Genomic DNA, 17,231 nt, shown 5'->3' with positions numbered 1-17,231 from the left:
TTAATTCTGTCAAGATCTAATATTTTTTTTATCATGAATAATATCAGCACCAACTGTTCTACACCAAGAACTTTAAATTCTTCATCTATTTAGCTCAAGCATCTTTGCATGTCAAAGAGAATAGTGATCTTCCTACAAATGCAGCTTTTCGGCATCGATGGCCTCAGATTCCTGCGTCACCTCTCATGGCTCCTCCGTGGGTTCAAGAGCTCCATTTCTCCGACCTCCACATCCCCATCACCATCGATCATATGGTTCCCGTCATGCCCTCGTGGCCTACTCCCGCGGCTCCCGGGAAAACCCTTTACCTTTCGAACCTCGATGATGTGGTTGGATCTCGTGTTTTCACTCCCACCGTGTATTTCTATGCCTCCGATGACCAAAAACCGGTTATGAAAACACTGCAGGATGCTCTTGCTTGTGTTTTGGTTCCGTACTACCCTTTATCGGGTAGGCTGAGAGAGACTGGAAATGGAAAGCTAGAAGTGTTTTTCGGGCAAGACCAAGGAGCTCTCATGGTGGAGGCGCACTGTGAAATGTCCTTGGCTGAACTCGGGGACCTCAAAGTGCCAAACCCGGCATGGACGCCACTGGTCTTTAGGTTTCCCAACGAAGAGCCATACAAAGTGCTTGACATGCCATTGCTGATAGCTCAAGTGACTCTTTTCCGCTGCGGCGGGTTTAGCCTTGGCTTGAGAATCTGCCACTGTATTGTCGACGGGATTGGTGCTATGCAATTTCTCAGCTCCTGGGCTGCCACCGCCAAAGCCGGCACATTGATCTCAAACCCTACGCCGTGTTGGGACCGGGAAATTTTCCGGCCTCGTGATCCACCGCTGGTTAAATTCCCACACATTGAGTACATGAGAATTGATGACGGATCAAGTCTCACAATGAGTCTCTGGCAAACCAAAGCTGTTCAAAAGTGCTATAGAGTAAGCCGTGAATTTCAAACCTGGCTGAAAACTTCGGCGCAACCAAGTGATGACATGTCGAGCACTTGCAGCACTTTTGATGCTATGGCCGCTCACATATGGAGATCATGGGTGAAAGCACTCGATGTGAAGCCGTTAAACTACGAGCTCAGGCTAACATTCTCCGCCAACGCGCGGCAGAAGCTTAAGAACCTGCCGGTAAAAGAAGGGTATTACGGAAATGTAGTGTGCCTTGCTTGTGTCACAAGCACTGTGAGAAACCTTGTGTATGGAAGGCTTTCGGACACAGCACGTTTGGTTCGCGAAGCCCGGCTTGGCATCTCCGAAGAGTACCTGAGATCGACGGTGGATTATGTCGAAGTGGACAGGCCAAGGAGGCTGGAATTTGGAGGCAAATTGACAATAACTCAATGGACAAGGTTTTCAATCTATGACTCAGCTGATTTTGGATGGGGAAGGCCAATATACGCCGGTCCTATAGACCTCACTCCGACGCCACAAGTTTGCGTTTTCTTGCCGGAAGCCGAGGCTGAGCAGAGCGGGACAATGCTTGTGTGCATTTGCTTGCCGGAATCTGCCACAAAAAGCTTCACACAGCTTTTGTCCCTCACAGAGAGTCCGGGTGACCAAAGTGTTAATTAGCTAAATTGATCAAACACTTGGCATTATTTGTCCCTTGGATTTACCTACCATCCAACAACATATATGCGATTCTACATTCACCACTTAATTTCGGAAATACATCATTATTCTTTGGCTTAACTGCATTTTACATTGCAAGATTTGGGTGCTGTTTGCAAAATGAGCTATGAGGTTTCAATATTTGCATTTTACACACCTAGTTTCCCGATGGAGTGAGTGTCAAGTTTCACTCTTCCATTTGAGAAATTAGGGTTTCACCACTTCCAAGTTCCAACTTAATGGGTTGAGATAAGTGCGGGAACAAAATAATTTGGGACATACGAAAAGTAGGCCTATGTCACATGACTCATAATTTGGGGCTACATCCAAATAATCTTATGTGAGTCCCAAATCACATGTCATGTTATTAATTCATGATATGCTCTTGGGAATGATAAATATTTAATGTAACTGTCACATCGTCACGTGATGTTATTAATTTGTAAATTATAATATGCATGCATAAAAACTAATATTTTATCAAACAATATACATGTAACACTACATAACAGTAAGACACTTGAATTAACTAAACTCTCTAAACTATATATTTCTCCTCTTACAATTCTTCATGACTTAAGTAAAAATAAATAAATAAATAAATCCTTCAATTAAAAATAAGAATTCTTCAATTAAATCCTGACCGTCCAATTTTCATATAACTTCGAGACTAAGAAATATTTAAAAAGTAGTGGACTTTCAAGACTTTTGAGGGCCAACACGGCATCGTTTCTGGTTATTCGAGTTTAAAGATAGGTCACCGTCGGGCGACATCGGTATTTCTTGACAGTATTGTACACAGCGAAGCACAGCTCTTCTTCTTCTCCTTCGCCCCAGCTGTCATTCCTCTCTTTCTTCTTCCTTCCAATTAATTCATTTTTTTTTTTCCAATTCTCCGATCCAAACGCGGCCTTAAGATCTCCGATGATTCAATCCGGTTCAGTTAGGGTTTGATCGATCGGAAAACGGAGAAAAAAACTGGACGCTGTGGCAGAACGCTTAAATAACCGTCAGAGCTGGGGGCGAATCAGTCTCGGTCTCAGGCCGCGGCCTCTGCGCCTCCACCGAGTCGACCCGGTTCGGGACTCTGGTTCTTTCTTCGCCACCACAATGCACCCCGCACTCACACCCTCCACTTCCTCCCGAACGTAGAATCCGTGAGCCGCCACGCACCCGATCAGAACCCGTCTCCCGCGCCCACACCTGCACCCGCGCCGATGGACAGCCCCAAGATTAACTCCTCCAATTCTTCTTCCCGTCCTACCCCTGCCGTCGTCGAGGAGCCGGAGTACCTCGCCCGCTACTTGGTCATCAAGCACTCGTGGCGCGGCCGCTACAAGCGAATTCTCTGCCTTTCGAATGTCGCCATAACCACCTTGGATCCCGGGACGCTCTCCGTCACCAATTCTTACGACGTCGCCACCGATTTCGACTCCGCCGCGCCGATCCTCAGCCGCGACGAGAACTCCAATGAGTTCAATTTGAGTGTTCGGACTGATGGGAAGGGCAAATTCAAGGGCATTAAGTTCTCGTCGAGGTACAGAGCGAGTATACTGACCGAGTTGCACAGAATTAGGGGGAATCGGTTGGGCGCCGTCGCCGAGTTTCCGGTGCTTCATCTCCGGCGCCGGAATGCCGAGTGGGTCCCACTTGTAAGTTACTCATCTTCTGATGCTTGTTAGTGTTTGTGCAATGTCGTTTTACCGTGCTAATTTGGTAGTAGAAGATTCCGTAGGCAGTCGATAACTTTGTTAGTAGAAGATTCAATGGCTAATACTTAGTAGTATGATTGCTTCAAAGCCATGAGCAAATTTGCCTTGGAAGAGTGGAGCTTTAGTGCAAGGGACGCTTCTGTACCATATAGTTTTAGCATATAATTTACAGCATTGGGGAGACTAATAGTATGATTCTTTACTAATAGTTTTAGCATAGAATTTACGGAACTCGGGAGAATAATCAGAAATGGGTTTACTTATCATGGTGTTACTGCTTCTATTACTAAAAAGCGTACTTGAACACTGCTGTCTTGTTTATGTCTGATGCTTTTTAACGATTTTAGACCCATGTAAGTTGCTCGCAAGTATATGTAAGTCGTTAATAATTTTTACTAAACTGATGTTTATTTGAACGTTGATAATGTACATTTGAGTGGTCAGTAATGGTGACTGGCATGTTCGGTTTGCTCTTTTGTAAGGATTAGACTGATTTTATGTAACAATTGATGGCTTGTGCAGAAATTAAAAATTACTTATGTTGGGGTTGAACTTATTGATTTAAAAAGTGGAGACCTTCGCTGGTGCTTGGATTTCAGAGATTTTGACTCGCCTGCCATTGTGTCCCTTACTGATGCTTATGGGAAGAAAGGCGGTGAACATGGAAGTTTTGTTCTTTGTCCCTTGTATGGAAGAAAATCTAAAGCTTTTCAAGCTGCTTCTGGAACCACAAGTTCAGCCATCATTGCAAGTTTGGTATGACTAACCTTGAACTGTTCATTGTTTAACATTTTCTTTAGAACTTTATGTAAATGCTCATTTTCTGTAAGTTCAAATTTAATATATGAAGTGCCCCCATTGGAAAACCCTTCTGTTGTCAGGGATTCTTTTGAATCAGTTCTTATTATAATGTATTTCATGCAGACCAAAACAGCAAAATCCATGGTCGGGGTGTCACTAACTGTGGACACTTCTCAATCTCTCACTATACCAGAGTATATAAAACGAAGGGGTAGCACTTTTTAACCCTTTTTTAGAATCTTCTTTTTTGTTCTTTCTGTGTTCCAGTAATGTTGTCTATTTAGCCGCTCTTATCAATTTATCTGGTAATGCAGCAAAAGAGGCAGTTGGAGCAGAAGAAACTCCATGTGGAGGTTGGTCTGTGACAAGGTTGCGCTCTGCTGCTCGTGGAACTTTAAATGTTCCAGGGTTGAGTTTGAGTGTTGGCCCAAAAGGTGGACTTGGGGAGAATGGTGATGCTGTATCTCGTCAACTGATTCTTACAAAAGTTTCACTTGTTGAAAGACGCCCAGAGAACTATGAAGTAAGCTGATGAATTTACTGAAACAATATATCATAAGCTTTAGGTTGATGCCATGAAGTTCGAGCCATTAGACTTGAATTAAGCTTCCTTTATAAAAGGTATCTAAATTTAAGCATTTTCCTCACCGTCCTGTCATCAATAAGAAAACAAGTGCTACATTTCAGATCAGTGAATAAACTCTAAAGAAAGAAAGGACCTTTTTTTGCTCACCAAAAGCCCATGCAATTTATGTACACATAACAAATTTTAAGAATGGAATAATGAAAGTTTAAATTCTCTAAAACCTTTTATGGCTTTTTATTTCGTATATACTAGCATTTCACGGAATTATATCAAATGTTGAGAATAGTCACTAGATGTGTGCAGGCTGTTATTGTTCGACCTTTATCTGCAGTAAATGCACTTGTTCGATTTGCTGAGGAGCCCCAAATGTTTGCAATTGAGTTCAATGATGGGTGCCCCATCCATGTGAGCATAACCTTCCTTTTGAATTCCTGATTTATCATGAGGTCATGTTTCTGATGTGTATGATGTATGTAGGTTTATGCAAGCACGTCTCGTGATAGCCTACTTGTAGCAGTTCGGGATCAGTTGCAAACAGAAGTAGGTGGATGTGTGGTCTTGTAGATATTGATCAGATTTTACCCATGAATTTCTTTCATAAGATAATGATTTCTCTTGGTTGACCTCTTGGTTTAATCTCTGTAGGGCCAATGTGCAGTGACTGTGTTACCAAGATTGACAATGCCTGGCCATCGCATTGATCCACCTTGCGGGAGAGTCCAATTACAATTTGGACTCCAGCGGCCTGTTGCAGATATGGAGAGTGCATCTATGCATTTGAAACACTTAGCAGCAGCTGCCAAAGATGCAGTTTCTGAAGGTGGTTCTATTCCTGGATCAAGAGCTAAGCTATGGCGTAGAATAAGAGAGTTCAATGCATGTATACCATATAGTGGAGTTCCTCCTAACATAGAAGTACCTGAGGTGACTTTGATGGCTTTAATAACAATGCTTCCATCTACGCCAAATCTTCCTCCAGAGTCCCCTCCCTTACCTCCCCCTTCACCTAAAGCAGCTGCAACGGTGATAGGCTTTATTGCATGCTTACGTAGATTACTAGCTTCACGAACTGCATCTTCACATGTCATGTCTTTTCCTGCTGCTGTTGGAAGAATAATCGGCTTACTCAGAAATGGTTCAGAGGGTGTAGCTGCTGAAGCAGCAGGCCTCGTCGCAGTACTTATTGGTGGTGGTCCTGGGGATACAAATATACTAACAGATTCTAAAGGAGAGCAGCATGCCACAATCATGCACACAAAGTCAGTGTTGTTTGCTAATCATGGTTATGCTATTATACTCTCCAACAGACTTAAGCCTATGTCTGTATCACCATTATTATCAATGGCTGTTGTGGAGGTTCTTGAGGCAATGATATGTGAACCACATGGTGAGACAACACAATACACAGTGTTTGTTGAGCTGTTACGCCAAGTAGCTGGTTTAAAGCGTCGTTTGTTTGCATTGTTTGGACATCCTGCTGAAAGCGTTAGGGAAACAGTGGCTGTGATTATGCGTACAATTGCGGAAGAAGATGCAATTGCAGCAGAGTCGATGCGTGATGCTGCATTGCGCGATGGTGCTTTACTGAGGCATTTAGTGCACGCGTTCTTCCTTCCTCCTGGTGAGCGTTGTGAAGTTAGTCGACAGCTTGTTGCTCTTTGGGCAGATTCTTATCAACCAGCTCTGGATCTATTGTCTAGAGTTCTGCCTCCTGGGCTTGTTGCTTATTTGCACACACGTTCTGATGGAACTCAACTGGAAGATTCTAATCAAGAAGGATCCTTGACCAGCAGAAGGCAGAGACGCTTACTCCAACAGCGGAAAGGTCGTGCAGGGAGAGGATCAACATCTCAAGAACATTCCCTACCTGGTGATCCCATGACACAGACAGGTGGTGGTGCTTCTAAGGCTGATAACTATCAAAGATCTGCACTGGATTCGAGTTCTGGACAGGCTTCTACTCTCCAATCTTCTATTGCTCAAAGTCAAACAGGTGAAAATTTGACCACCGAAGTCTCTACAGGTGGTCCGCAAAACAATCATTCAACATTTGTCTCTTCAACTGATGTTCAGTCAACAAGCATTCATGAGGCAGTGGAAGCAAATACTTCAATCTCAACTGATTCTGATTCCAACACTACTGGTTTTCAGAACACAGGCCTCCCTGCTCCTGCTCAGGTTGTTGTCGAAAACACTCCAGTGGGATCTGGTAGGCTACTTTGTAATTGGCCTGAATTCTGGCGAGCATTTAGCCTTGATCATAATCGTGCAGATTTGATCTGGAATGAGCGTACCCGGCAAGAGTTGAGGGAGACTTTGCAGGCCGAGGTTCATAAGTTAGATGTTGAGAAGGAGCGTACGGAAGATATTGCTCCAGGAGGTGCTATGGTAGAGACTGCGACTGGTCAAGATAGTGTGCCGCAGATATCTTGGAACTACTCTGAGTTCTCGGTTAGATATCCAAGCTTGTCCAAAGAAGTCTGTGTGGGTCAGTATTATCTACGTTTACTGCTTGAGAGTGGCAGTGTTGGCAGGGCACAAGATTTTCCATTGCGTGATCCCGTTGTGTTCTTTAGAGCACTCTACCATAGGTTCTTATGTGATGCAGACATAGGGCTTACAGTGGATGGTGCTGTTCCTGATGAGATGGGCGCATCTGATGATTGGTGTGACATGGGAAGACTAGATGGTTTTGGAGGTGGAGGAGGATATTCAGTGAGAGAGCTCTGTGCAAGAGCAATGGCAATAGTGTATGAACAGCATTACAAGACAGTAGGTCCCTTTGAGGGCACTGCTCACATCACAGTCCTTTTGGATAGGACAGATGACAGGGCTTTAAGGCACCGCCTTCTATTGCTTTTGAAGGTACAAGTCTTTTATTCTTTATTTCTCTAGAAATACAAATTGCCTTGACATCAGTTTGGGTTCCAGTAGGGTAGTTTGAGAAGATAGGTTGGGAACACTAAAAATATTTGGGTACAAAAATTCCATAAATTTATTTTGGTTATGCAAAATCTTTGCTGCCCTTGCACTCCCCAGTTGCCTCTCCATTGTGTAATCAGTAATAACATCTGACAAGTACATTTATAGGTTGTAATTTAGATTGGTTGCTCTCTCTCTTTCTCATATATATTCATAAATGAAACTTGTATGTATATATGATCGATGTGCTTCCATTCTGGATGTGTGTGAGTCACACAGTGTGACAAACTGCCTGAGAGTTCACCACCAAGGCATCGAGACATTCTCACTGCCTTTACTATGCACCAGGGTTCCAAGTTTTGCCATCCCTTTGTTTTGTAGGTTAACCACTTGCCATCCTTGTAAATGGAAATGGTCCTTTCATTATTAATTCAACACGGGGAAGATGATAACTTTCTATATTTTACTATTTGTGAAGGCGTTAATGAAGGTTTTGTCAAATGTGGAGGCGTGTGTTTTGGTGGGAGGATGTGTGTTAGCTGTTGATATGCTGACGGTGGCTCATGAGGCTTCTGAAAGGACAGCTATTCCTTTGCAATCTAATTTGATTGCTGCGACTGCTTTCATGGAACCTCTCAAGGAATGGATGTTTATTGACAAGGAAGGAGCACAGGTTGGACCTGTTGAAAAGGATGCCATTAGGAGATTTTGGTCAAAGAAGGATATTAATTGGACAACGAGATGCTGGGCTTCTGGGATGTTGGACTGGAAGAGATTGCGGGATATTCGTGAACTTCGTTGGGCTTTAGCTGTTCGAGTCCCTGTTCTCACACCAACTCAGGTGTGGTTTTGATATGCATGATGCTTAAACTCGGTCTATGTTGTAATGATTGTGTACTTTTTGTTTCTAGAAGAAGTTTCTTCTCTGCAAATCTTTGCTGTGCTGGTAGCTCTAGTTTCAAGTAATTATAACGGCTGCTCAACTTTTGGATAAAATATCAAATGTTTTTTTTTTCTTTTCTATTTGTTATCTTCTAGACGTGTCAATGTTCAATTTATTAATCTTGTAGTTCAATTGGATATCAAAGATTTTCATTAAAATCTATGGAAAGGTACATCTGAATATTAGTTCAGTTAATTGAATACACAAGGATATGTCAATTGAAACATTTTCAAAAAATCGGGGTGAATGCTTTTTGTTGAAGTCTCTTTTATCTCTTTTGTCTATTATCCTGTAGAAAAGATGCCATTTTCTTTTCTCTTCTCATTTTCTGTGCTTGACACGATCTAGTATATGGTTTTTATATTCAGATTGGTGAAGCAGCATTGTCCATATTACATAGCATGGTGTCTGCACATTCAGATTTAGATGATGCTGGAGAGATAGTTACCCCGACTCCTAGAGTAAAAGGGATCTTGTCAAGTCCACGTTGCCTTCCACATATTGCTCAGGTGATCCTAGCATATTTCATTTTAATTTGTTTATGTGGCCCTTGTGAAGAAGTGTCTTGAATAGCATTGTTATATCATTATTAAATCACTATTTCTTTTCCCAAATTTATTTAGGCTATGCTTTCTGGAGAGCCAAGTATTGTAGAGGGTGCCGCTTCTTTACTTAAGGCTGTTGTAACTAGAAATCCCAAGGCCATGATTCGACTATACAACACAGGGGCATTTTATTTTGCCTTGGCATATCCTGGATCTAATCTCCTTTCAATCGCCCAACTCTTCTCAATGACTCATGTTCACCAAGCATTTCATGGTGGTGAAGAAGCTGCAGTTTCCTCTTCCTTGCCTCTGGCGAAACGCAGTGTATTGGGTGGGCTTCTTCCTGCATCGTTGCTGTATGTATTGGAACGTAGTGGTCCAGCTGCATTTGCAGCTGCAATGGTATCTGATTCTGATACTCCAGAGATTATATGGACTCACAAGATGCGAGCGGAAAATCTGATCCGTCAGGTAATTGGAAGCTTTAAATTAGAAATGTGTTTTGTTACTATTTTGTAAAGAGAGTGTTAATGATCTCTAAAATATTTTCTTTGTCTAGGTTTTGCAGCATCTTGGTGATTTTCCCCAGAAATTGTCTCAGCACTGCCATTCTTTGTATGAATATGCTCCAATGCCACCAGTGACATACCCTGAGTTAAGAGATGAAATGTGGTGTCACCGTTATTACCTCCGGAACTTATGTGACGAGATTCGTTTTCCAAATTGGCCCATTGTTGAACATGTTGAGTTCCTACAATCATTATTGGTAATGTGGCGTGAGGAGTTGACAAGACGGCCAATGGATCTTTCTGAAGAAGAAGCTTGCAAAATATTAGAGATTTCCTTGGAGGATGTATCAAATGATGATGCCGACACGACGCATTCTGTTGAGATGGGTGAGGAGATATCTAGCATATCCAAGCAGATTGAGAACATTGATGAAGAAAAGCTTAAACGACAATATAGGAAACTTGCCATGAGATACCATCCAGACAAAAATCCTGAAGGAAGGGAGAAGTTTCTTGCTGTACAGAAAGCTTATGAGCGCCTGCAGGTACACACTGCCCCACAGAACTGGTTTTTGTTTATATGAGCATGCTTAAAATATTGGTTATGTGCAGTCCCAAATTCATCTTGCTCCAAAGTCTCTAGAAATTCATTACAGCTGGCTGTTGGTCATTCTCTTTATGTCAAATACTGATGCGGGAGCAAGCCTGAAAGAATACAACTTGAAAATTACTCACGTGCATTGGAATTGGAATAATAATGGCAGTGCACTTTTAATTACATAGAAATTTGTTAAGTATATTTAGAATATGGTAAGAGTCTTTTAGGAAGTTGTATTTCATTTATGCTTCCTTTATCTTTACTTCCAATAAATTATGATGTAATACAAGCATTTAGTAAACTTGAATGAATTAAACTATGAAAATTACATGAACAAACTTATTTCTTTGCTAGACTTGTAATGGGTGTCTAAGTCTTTATGTATGTAGTGGATGCCATTTTTACGTCTCAGTATTCTATATTCTGTAACTGTTGGTTGTGCACCTCAGTTCTTGTGTATTCAAGTATTTTTCTTTGATGCGTGCTTTTGAGCCTTTGGATGTGCATCCTTTCAGTGTGCATGTGTACTCTTGTTAATGTTTAGTGGAGCTATACAAAATTCTATGTAGACGTAGGTATCCATTTTTATTTTACCTTGTGTGGACAGAAGGTGATAAGTATTCTTCCCCCTGTTAAGATATTTGATAACTTTGTATTATTGTTTGTAGGCCACTATGCAAGGCTTGCAAGGCCCTAAGCCTTGGCGACTGTTGCTTTTATTGAAAGGACAGTGTATCTTGTACAGACGCTATGGAGTCATTCTGGAGCCGTTTAAATATGCTGGTTATCCAATGTTGCTCAATGCAGTTACTGTGGACAAGGATGATAACAATTTTCTTTCCTCAGATAGAGCACCTCTCCTTGTTGCGGCATCAGAGCTTATATGGCTGACGTAAACACCCTTTAATCCACCTTGTCAACTGTTTTATTGTTCAAATTGATGTTGACAGGAAGATATGGTATAATTTTATATTTCCATGCTTAGGTGTGCATCTTCTGCATTGAATGGAGAAGAGCTTGTGAGGGATGGTGGCATACAACTTCTTGCGAATCTTCTTTCCCGTTGCATGTGTGTAGTTCAGCCAAGCACTGCTGCAAGTGAACCATCTGCCATAATTGTTACAAATGTGATGCGAACCTTTTGTGTTTTGAGTAAATTTGAGAGTGCCTGGGCTGAGATCCTTGAATATTCTGGACTAATTGATGACATTGTGCATTGCACTGAACTTGAGCTTGTACCTTCTGCTGTCGATGCTGCTCTCCAGACTATTGCACATGTTTCTGTGTCCACTGAATTGCAGGATGCCTTGCTGAAGGCTGGTGTCTTATGGTAAGTCAGCTTACACAAATAATTACTTTCAAAATTTTAGATGCAAGATTGCTCATCGCTCAGGTAAATGTCAAATTAGTCTGCCATCTCCATTAGTTGATTTTATCTGCATTTAGTTAAGTGACTTCAAAGGTTGGATAGAGGAGAATACAAATGCTTATAAATTCTTGGTGTCAATAGTGTTTCATTGTGAAGCCATTCACTCTCACTTTCTTTCACAGTGCCTCAAACTTTGTAGTTTCTTAGTGATACTTGGTAGAACTGATTATTACACTATGTTTGTGCAAAGAGATCAATTAATCTTCATCTTGTATTGTGTGCGCTTACTTTTAGGTACCTTTTGCCCGTGCTTCTTCAGTATGACTCCACTGCAGAGGAATCTGATACAACAGAATCACACGGAGTTGGTGCTAGTGTACAAATTGCCAAAAATATGCATGCTGTACGTGCTTCGCAGGCACTATCTAGGCTTAGTGGTTTGTGTAGTGATGGGAGTTCAACACCTTATAATCAGACTGCGGCTGATGCCCTCAGAGCTTTGTTGACACCTAAGCTTGCCAGTATGTTAAAAGATCAAGCACCGAAAGACCTACTATCTAAACTAAACAATAACTTGGAGTCTCCAGAGGTAATTGTTTTAGTTTCTGTGTTTACACTTTTTAAGGTAGTCAATTTTTATGCATGCTTTCTTATAGCATACTCTTTTACTTAACAAAAAAATAATGTAATACATAGTTTGTAACATCTGTCAGGGTCACTTGGTTGCTTTACAATGTTAGTTTCTTTATGGTTGATTGTATTATTTATTTGTGGTACTAGATTATCTGGAACTCCTCAACCCGAGCAGAACTACTGAAATTTGTGGATCAGCAACGTGCTAGTCAGGGTCCTGATGGTTCATATGATATGAAAGATTCACATCTGTTTGGGTATAAGGCACTATCAAAAGAACTCTATGTTGGCAATGTTTACTTGAGGGTCTATAACGATCAACCAGATTTTGAGATCAGTGAACCAGAGGCTTTCTGTGTTGCATTAGTTGAATTTATAGCATATCTTGTGCATAATCAATGTGCTACCGATTCTGAAATTAAGGATGTACCAAATCAGAATGGCTCATCCCTCAAGACTTCTGAGGATTCTAATGATACGACTATTGGATCAACTGACGAACAGAAGACTCCGGCTGAAGATTCTGCACTATCTAATGGACAAGTAGTAGATAAGGAAGAATCTGAGGGGGTTAAGAACCTTAAATTTGCACTGAATTCACTTAAGGTATCTTGCTCTCTTGTGCATGTTAAGTTCCAAACTTACAAATTCATTACATGTATCTGACTTTTTTTCTCTTTATTTCTTTGCAGAATTTACTGACAAGCAGTCCAAATTTGGCGTCAATTTTTTCTACAAAAGATAAGCTATTGCCTCTTTTTGAATGCTTTTCTGTGCCTGTTGCATCAGAAAGCAACATTCCTCAACGTTGCCTGAGCGTGTTATCACTCTTGACTACATATGCTCCCTGCTTGGAGGCTATGGTTGCAGATGGATCTAGCCTTCTTCTTTTATTACAGATGCTTCACTCAGCCCCAGCTTGTCGTGAAGGGGTTCTTCATGTTCTTTATGCTCTGGCCAGCACACCTGAACTTGCTTGGGCAGCTGCCAAGCATGGGGGAGTTGTCTACATCCTTGAACTTCTGTTGCCTTTGCAGGGTAAATACTTTTTGTATCTTTTCCTAGTTTTCAAAATTAATTTAGAAGAATAAAGTTTTTATTAATGATGTGAAGATTAACCCTTTTTAATGATGTGAATCATAATTTGCAGAAGAAATTTCCTTACAACAAAGAGCAGCAGCAGCCTCTTTGTTGGGGAAGCTTGTTGGCCAGCCAATGCATGGGCCTAGAGTTGCTATAACGTTAGCAAGGTTCCTTCCAGATGGCTTGATTTCAGTTATTAGGGATGGGCCTGGCGAGGCCGTTGTAGTTGCCCTTGAACAGACTACTGAGACCCCAGAACTCGTATGGACACCAGCAATGGCTACTTCATTGTCTGCACAGATTGCAACCATGGCATCAGATCTGTACCGCGAACAGATGAAAGGTCGCGTGGTTGATTGGGATGTACCTGAGCAGGCATCTAGGCAGCAAGAAATGAGAGATGAGCCACAGGTAGGACATGGGTATGCTAAATTTACATTTAAGTGCCTTATTGTTTGGAAAACTCACAGTTTCGAGCTCATGCAGGTTGGCGGAATCTATGTTAGGTTATTCCTAAAAGATCCCAAGTTTCCTCTTAGAAATCCCAAGAGATTCTTGGAAGGACTGCTAGATCAGTATTTGACATCTATTGCTGCCACACATTACGATACACAAGCTGTTGACCCTGAACTTCCTTTGCTTCTGTCTGCTGCGTTGGTTTCTTTATTACGAGTGCACCCTGCACTTGCAGATCATGTTGGATATCTTGGATATGTGCCCAAGCTCGTGGCTGCTGTGGCTTATGAAGGAAGACGAGAAACAATGGCATCAGAGGAGGTAAACAATGGCAATTATGTGGACAAAACAGATGAATCTGATGATGGATCCACACAGCCCACTCAAACTCCCCAAGAACGCGTGCGCCTCAGTTGTTTACGCGTTCTACATCAACTGGCAGCTAGCACCATATGTGCTGAAGCTATGGCAGCAACTAGTGTAGGAACTCCTCAGGTGCGTAAAACTATTTTTTTTTATGTTATTCTTTTTACATCTAAAATTCATGTATTCTATCAGGAAATCATGACTATCAAGTTTTCATAAACTTCATCTGCAAATTCTGTTCTCATATATTTCTAGGAGATTCATGCCCGTAGTATTGTGTACTTCTTTGATCTTTTCTTTAGAATGCATGTTACTTTGAATTGAGGTAGACAGTTACTGGTCAATATTCAATAAGGTTTTTGAGGAGAGTAGGAATTCCATGCAGGAATTCCTCAAGTTATTCTCACTTTGTCATGTACGGTGCTCTCTCATTTTTTAATCCCTCTTGTTTTACCACTATTCAATTTTGCAGGTTGTTCCTCTTCTAATGAAGGCAATTGGATGGCAAGGTGGAAGCATACTAGCTCTTGAGACACTAAAGCGTGTTGTTGTTGCTGGAAACCGAGCTAGGGATGCACTTGTTGCACAAGGACTTAAGTGAGTAACTTTGTAGTCTAGATTTATTATTTTTGACTGATCTTAGTCTAGACCCGGCTGATATAAGTTCTGTGATACTGTAGGGTTGGTCTTGTTGATGTACTTCTTGGCCTTCTTGATTGGAGAGCTGGAGGAAGGAATGGCCTGTGCTCTCAGATGAAATGGAATGAATCCGAAGCATCTATTGGCAGGGTGCTGGCAATTGAGGTTAGAACATTTTCATAAAAGATATGCCAATAAATTACGTTGCCCGAGTTCTTGTTCCCTTCTTGTTTTCAATAGTGAAGGAAAATTCTCTCTTCTTTTTCAACCATAATATTCGTTTCATTAGGAAATACTATATATTTCATGAATTAGGTCTCATGAAGGTTTCAACATTTGAATTCGTTTGATTGGTAGTTTGTTCAAAACTTAAAGGCGGTTTCGGTCCTTGGAAAGATTATTTTTCCGCGTTTAATCTAATTAAACCGTTATTTCCTATTGGGCGTTGGACCCAACTATTCCAATTTGCATACAAATAAACAAATAGGAATACTTGAAATAAAGAGAAGGGCTTATGCCCTTTAACAACACATTTGATGGACTTATGTCCATTTACAACAAATTTGAACTAATCAAGTTACATTCACTTAACCCAAGCATTCATAATGTAAAGCGGCCAATCACATAGCTCAATTATCGAGGCCTTTGGTTCATAATCACCCTTTTCTTAATCAATCATATTAACTAAGAAAGCAACTTAAACAAACTATCATGTTTTAATTAATCTATTTAAGCTGTTTTTCATTCCCTTTTTTTTCTTGGCGTGTTGAAAGTTTTGATTTATCGTTCCAGGTTCTGCATGCGTTTGCAACAGAGGGAGCCCATTGTACTAAAGTGCGCGACTTGTTAAATTCCTCAGATGTAAGTCCTCGCGCTTACCTTTATCCATCGCAATTTCCAGATCTTGAAACGTGGCTTACAAGATCTTGATTGTTCATCACCGAGTTTAGTGAGACCGCAATACTAATGTTGTTCTTGCAATGAAAATTGCTCATTTATCAGGTTTGGAGTGCCTATAAGGATCAGAAACATGATCTTTTCCTCCCTTCAAGTGCTCAATCCGCTGCCGCCGGAGTTGCTGGACTAATTGAGAGTTCATCATCGAGACTCGCTTATGCCCTTCCAGCTCCCCCACCACAACCCGCTCCATCGCGACCTCCTGCTTCAACTTCATCCGACTTAAATGGAAAACATGACCACCTTTCGTAGTACAGGGAACGAAAGAACCGTTGCGAAGCATTTACCGAAGAGTAAAGCCTCATACTTTCCTGTATAGTACACTGTACAGTTTTTACTGTCTGCGTCTTGGTAGCTATTGCGATTTTTCCAACGAACAGTGAGAAAAAGTTACTTGTTTTCTTTCATGTGAAGAGGGATTGCCCGCTTGTATATTGAGTTGAGCTGATTTTTGTGTGATCTCATCATCTTGGGCAATTTTCTTCCATGTTTTATGTTGATTTTATGCTCCCATAACTAATTGTTTCTTCGTTTTTCTTCTTCATCTTCGTTTCTTGTTTAACTTTTTGTTCGTGTTCTTCAACTTCCGCGAGTTTAGTGGCGATCGCTACTCAGCTAGGTGCTAATTTCAACTCGAAATGTTAACTCGGTTTGGACCTGCGAACTGATATTGTGATTCTCAAACGATCGAATGAACGAAAATATGATTTCATCCCGTTTTCATTTTGATTATGAGCCTAGTTTTAGATGCTCAATATGGGTGCATATATGTGCGTTCGGTTAGTTAGTCAAGGCAAAATAAATAGGGCATGCTAACTTTCAAGTTCGAATTTCATTTTCTATACGGTAGAACATAATATATTTCGTTAATGTAGATTCGACCGGTTAATTATAAGGGGCAAAGTAAGTTGGGTGTGTTAACAGACAGGTATTTCCAAATGAGATGTCAAATCTTAAGTGAAATGTCATGTAATCAAATTTGAAGGTATAAGCAAGTTCCAACTAATATGTCAATCTTATGTGAGTTTTCATATGCCAAATTTGACATATGAGAAAATGTGATGTCAAATAATTTTTAATTATTATGTTGTGTGGACTCATTAATGTATCAATTATAGATCTTGAAAATTTATTTTAATTGATTTCTTTTTAAAATTGGTCCTACAAATATCATTTATAACATTAAAAACATATCGGTTAAAAAAAAAGAAAATTTAACATTGCTACGTCACCTGCCAAATTAACATTTGAGATTTATCTTTTGAACTTTCCTTTTCCTTAAATTTGGATTAGATAAGATTTTGAAGATGCTGCGGATACCTGAAAAATAATTGGGAACGTCATTGGGAGGTGGACTTTCACTTTCTTGGCATCTACAGAAGCCTCTCTCCTGTCTAATCTTCTTTCCTCTTTCAAGTTTAGCAAAAGTGGGATAACCCGAATCCTCGTTGTACTCAATTTTACATTAATATTTAAACTTGTTAGGGTTGTAACTT

General features: G+C 40.8%; 2 protein-coding genes across 4 annotated transcripts; both read left to right on the top strand.

The window, feature by feature from the left end:
- The first annotated feature begins 48 nt into the window (after positions 1–48).
- LOC103448759 (alcohol acyl transferase 1 allele RGa-like) lies at positions 49–1,702 on the top strand. Its single transcript, XM_008388030.4, has one exon. The coding sequence runs from the start codon at positions 186–188 to the stop codon at positions 1,575–1,577; it is 1,392 nt and encodes a 463-aa protein (XP_008386252.2). The 5' UTR covers positions 49–185; the 3' UTR covers positions 1,578–1,702.
- Positions 1,703–2,306: 604 nt separating this feature from the next.
- Positions 2,307–16,274, top strand: LOC103448750 (dnaJ homolog subfamily C GRV2-like). Of its 3 annotated transcripts, none has more exons than XM_029109695.2 (22): positions 2,307–3,268; positions 3,851–4,084; positions 4,253–4,340; positions 4,444–4,652; positions 5,019–5,120; positions 5,193–5,255; positions 5,361–7,580; positions 8,116–8,478; positions 8,949–9,089; positions 9,204–9,596; positions 9,685–10,179; positions 10,901–11,124; positions 11,218–11,562; positions 11,896–12,190; positions 12,382–12,840; positions 12,927–13,272; positions 13,385–13,728; positions 13,804–14,268; positions 14,612–14,736; positions 14,820–14,943; positions 15,571–15,639; positions 15,781–16,274. In XM_029109695.2, the coding sequence occupies exons 1-22, from the start codon at positions 2,834–2,836 to the stop codon at positions 15,985–15,987; spliced, it is 7,746 nt and encodes a 2,581-aa protein (XP_028965528.2). In that variant the 5' UTR covers positions 2,307–2,833; the 3' UTR covers positions 15,988–16,274. The 3 variants fall into 3 exon arrangements, with proteins under 3 accessions (XP_028965528.2, XP_070662007.1, XP_070662010.1); XM_070805906.1 differs by having other exon boundaries at positions 2,396–3,268; positions 5,009–5,120; XM_070805909.1 differs by lacking the exons at positions 2,307–3,268; positions 3,851–4,084; positions 4,253–4,340 and having other exon boundaries at positions 4,527–4,652; positions 5,047–5,120.
- The last annotated feature ends 957 nt before the right edge of the window (positions 16,275–17,231 follow it).

The sequence above is a fragment of the Malus domestica genome, chromosome 02, assembly GCF_042453785.1.
Source record: "Malus domestica chromosome 02, GDT2T_hap1".
NCBI lineage: Eukaryota > Viridiplantae > Streptophyta > Magnoliopsida > Rosales > Rosaceae > Malus > Malus domestica.
This window is presented reverse-complemented; position numbering and strand designations above follow the sequence as displayed.

Excerpts from the sequence above, each read along its gene's own strand:
- LOC103448759 (XM_008388030.4), top strand. The coding sequence starts at position 186 with ATGGCTCCTCCGTGGGTTCAAGAGCTCCATTTCTCCGACCTCCACATC.
- LOC103448750 (XM_029109695.2), top strand. The coding sequence starts at position 2,834 with ATGGACAGCCCCAAGATTAACTCCTCCAATTCTTCTTCCCGTCCTACC. Across the intron at positions 3,269-3,850 it reads ATGCCGAGTGGGTCCCACTT|AAATTAAAAATTACTTATGT; the intron begins GTAAGTTACTCA and ends TGGCTTGTGCAG. Across the intron at positions 13,273-13,384 it reads ACTTCTGTTGCCTTTGCAGG|AAGAAATTTCCTTACAACAA; the intron begins GTAAATACTTTT and ends CATAATTTGCAG.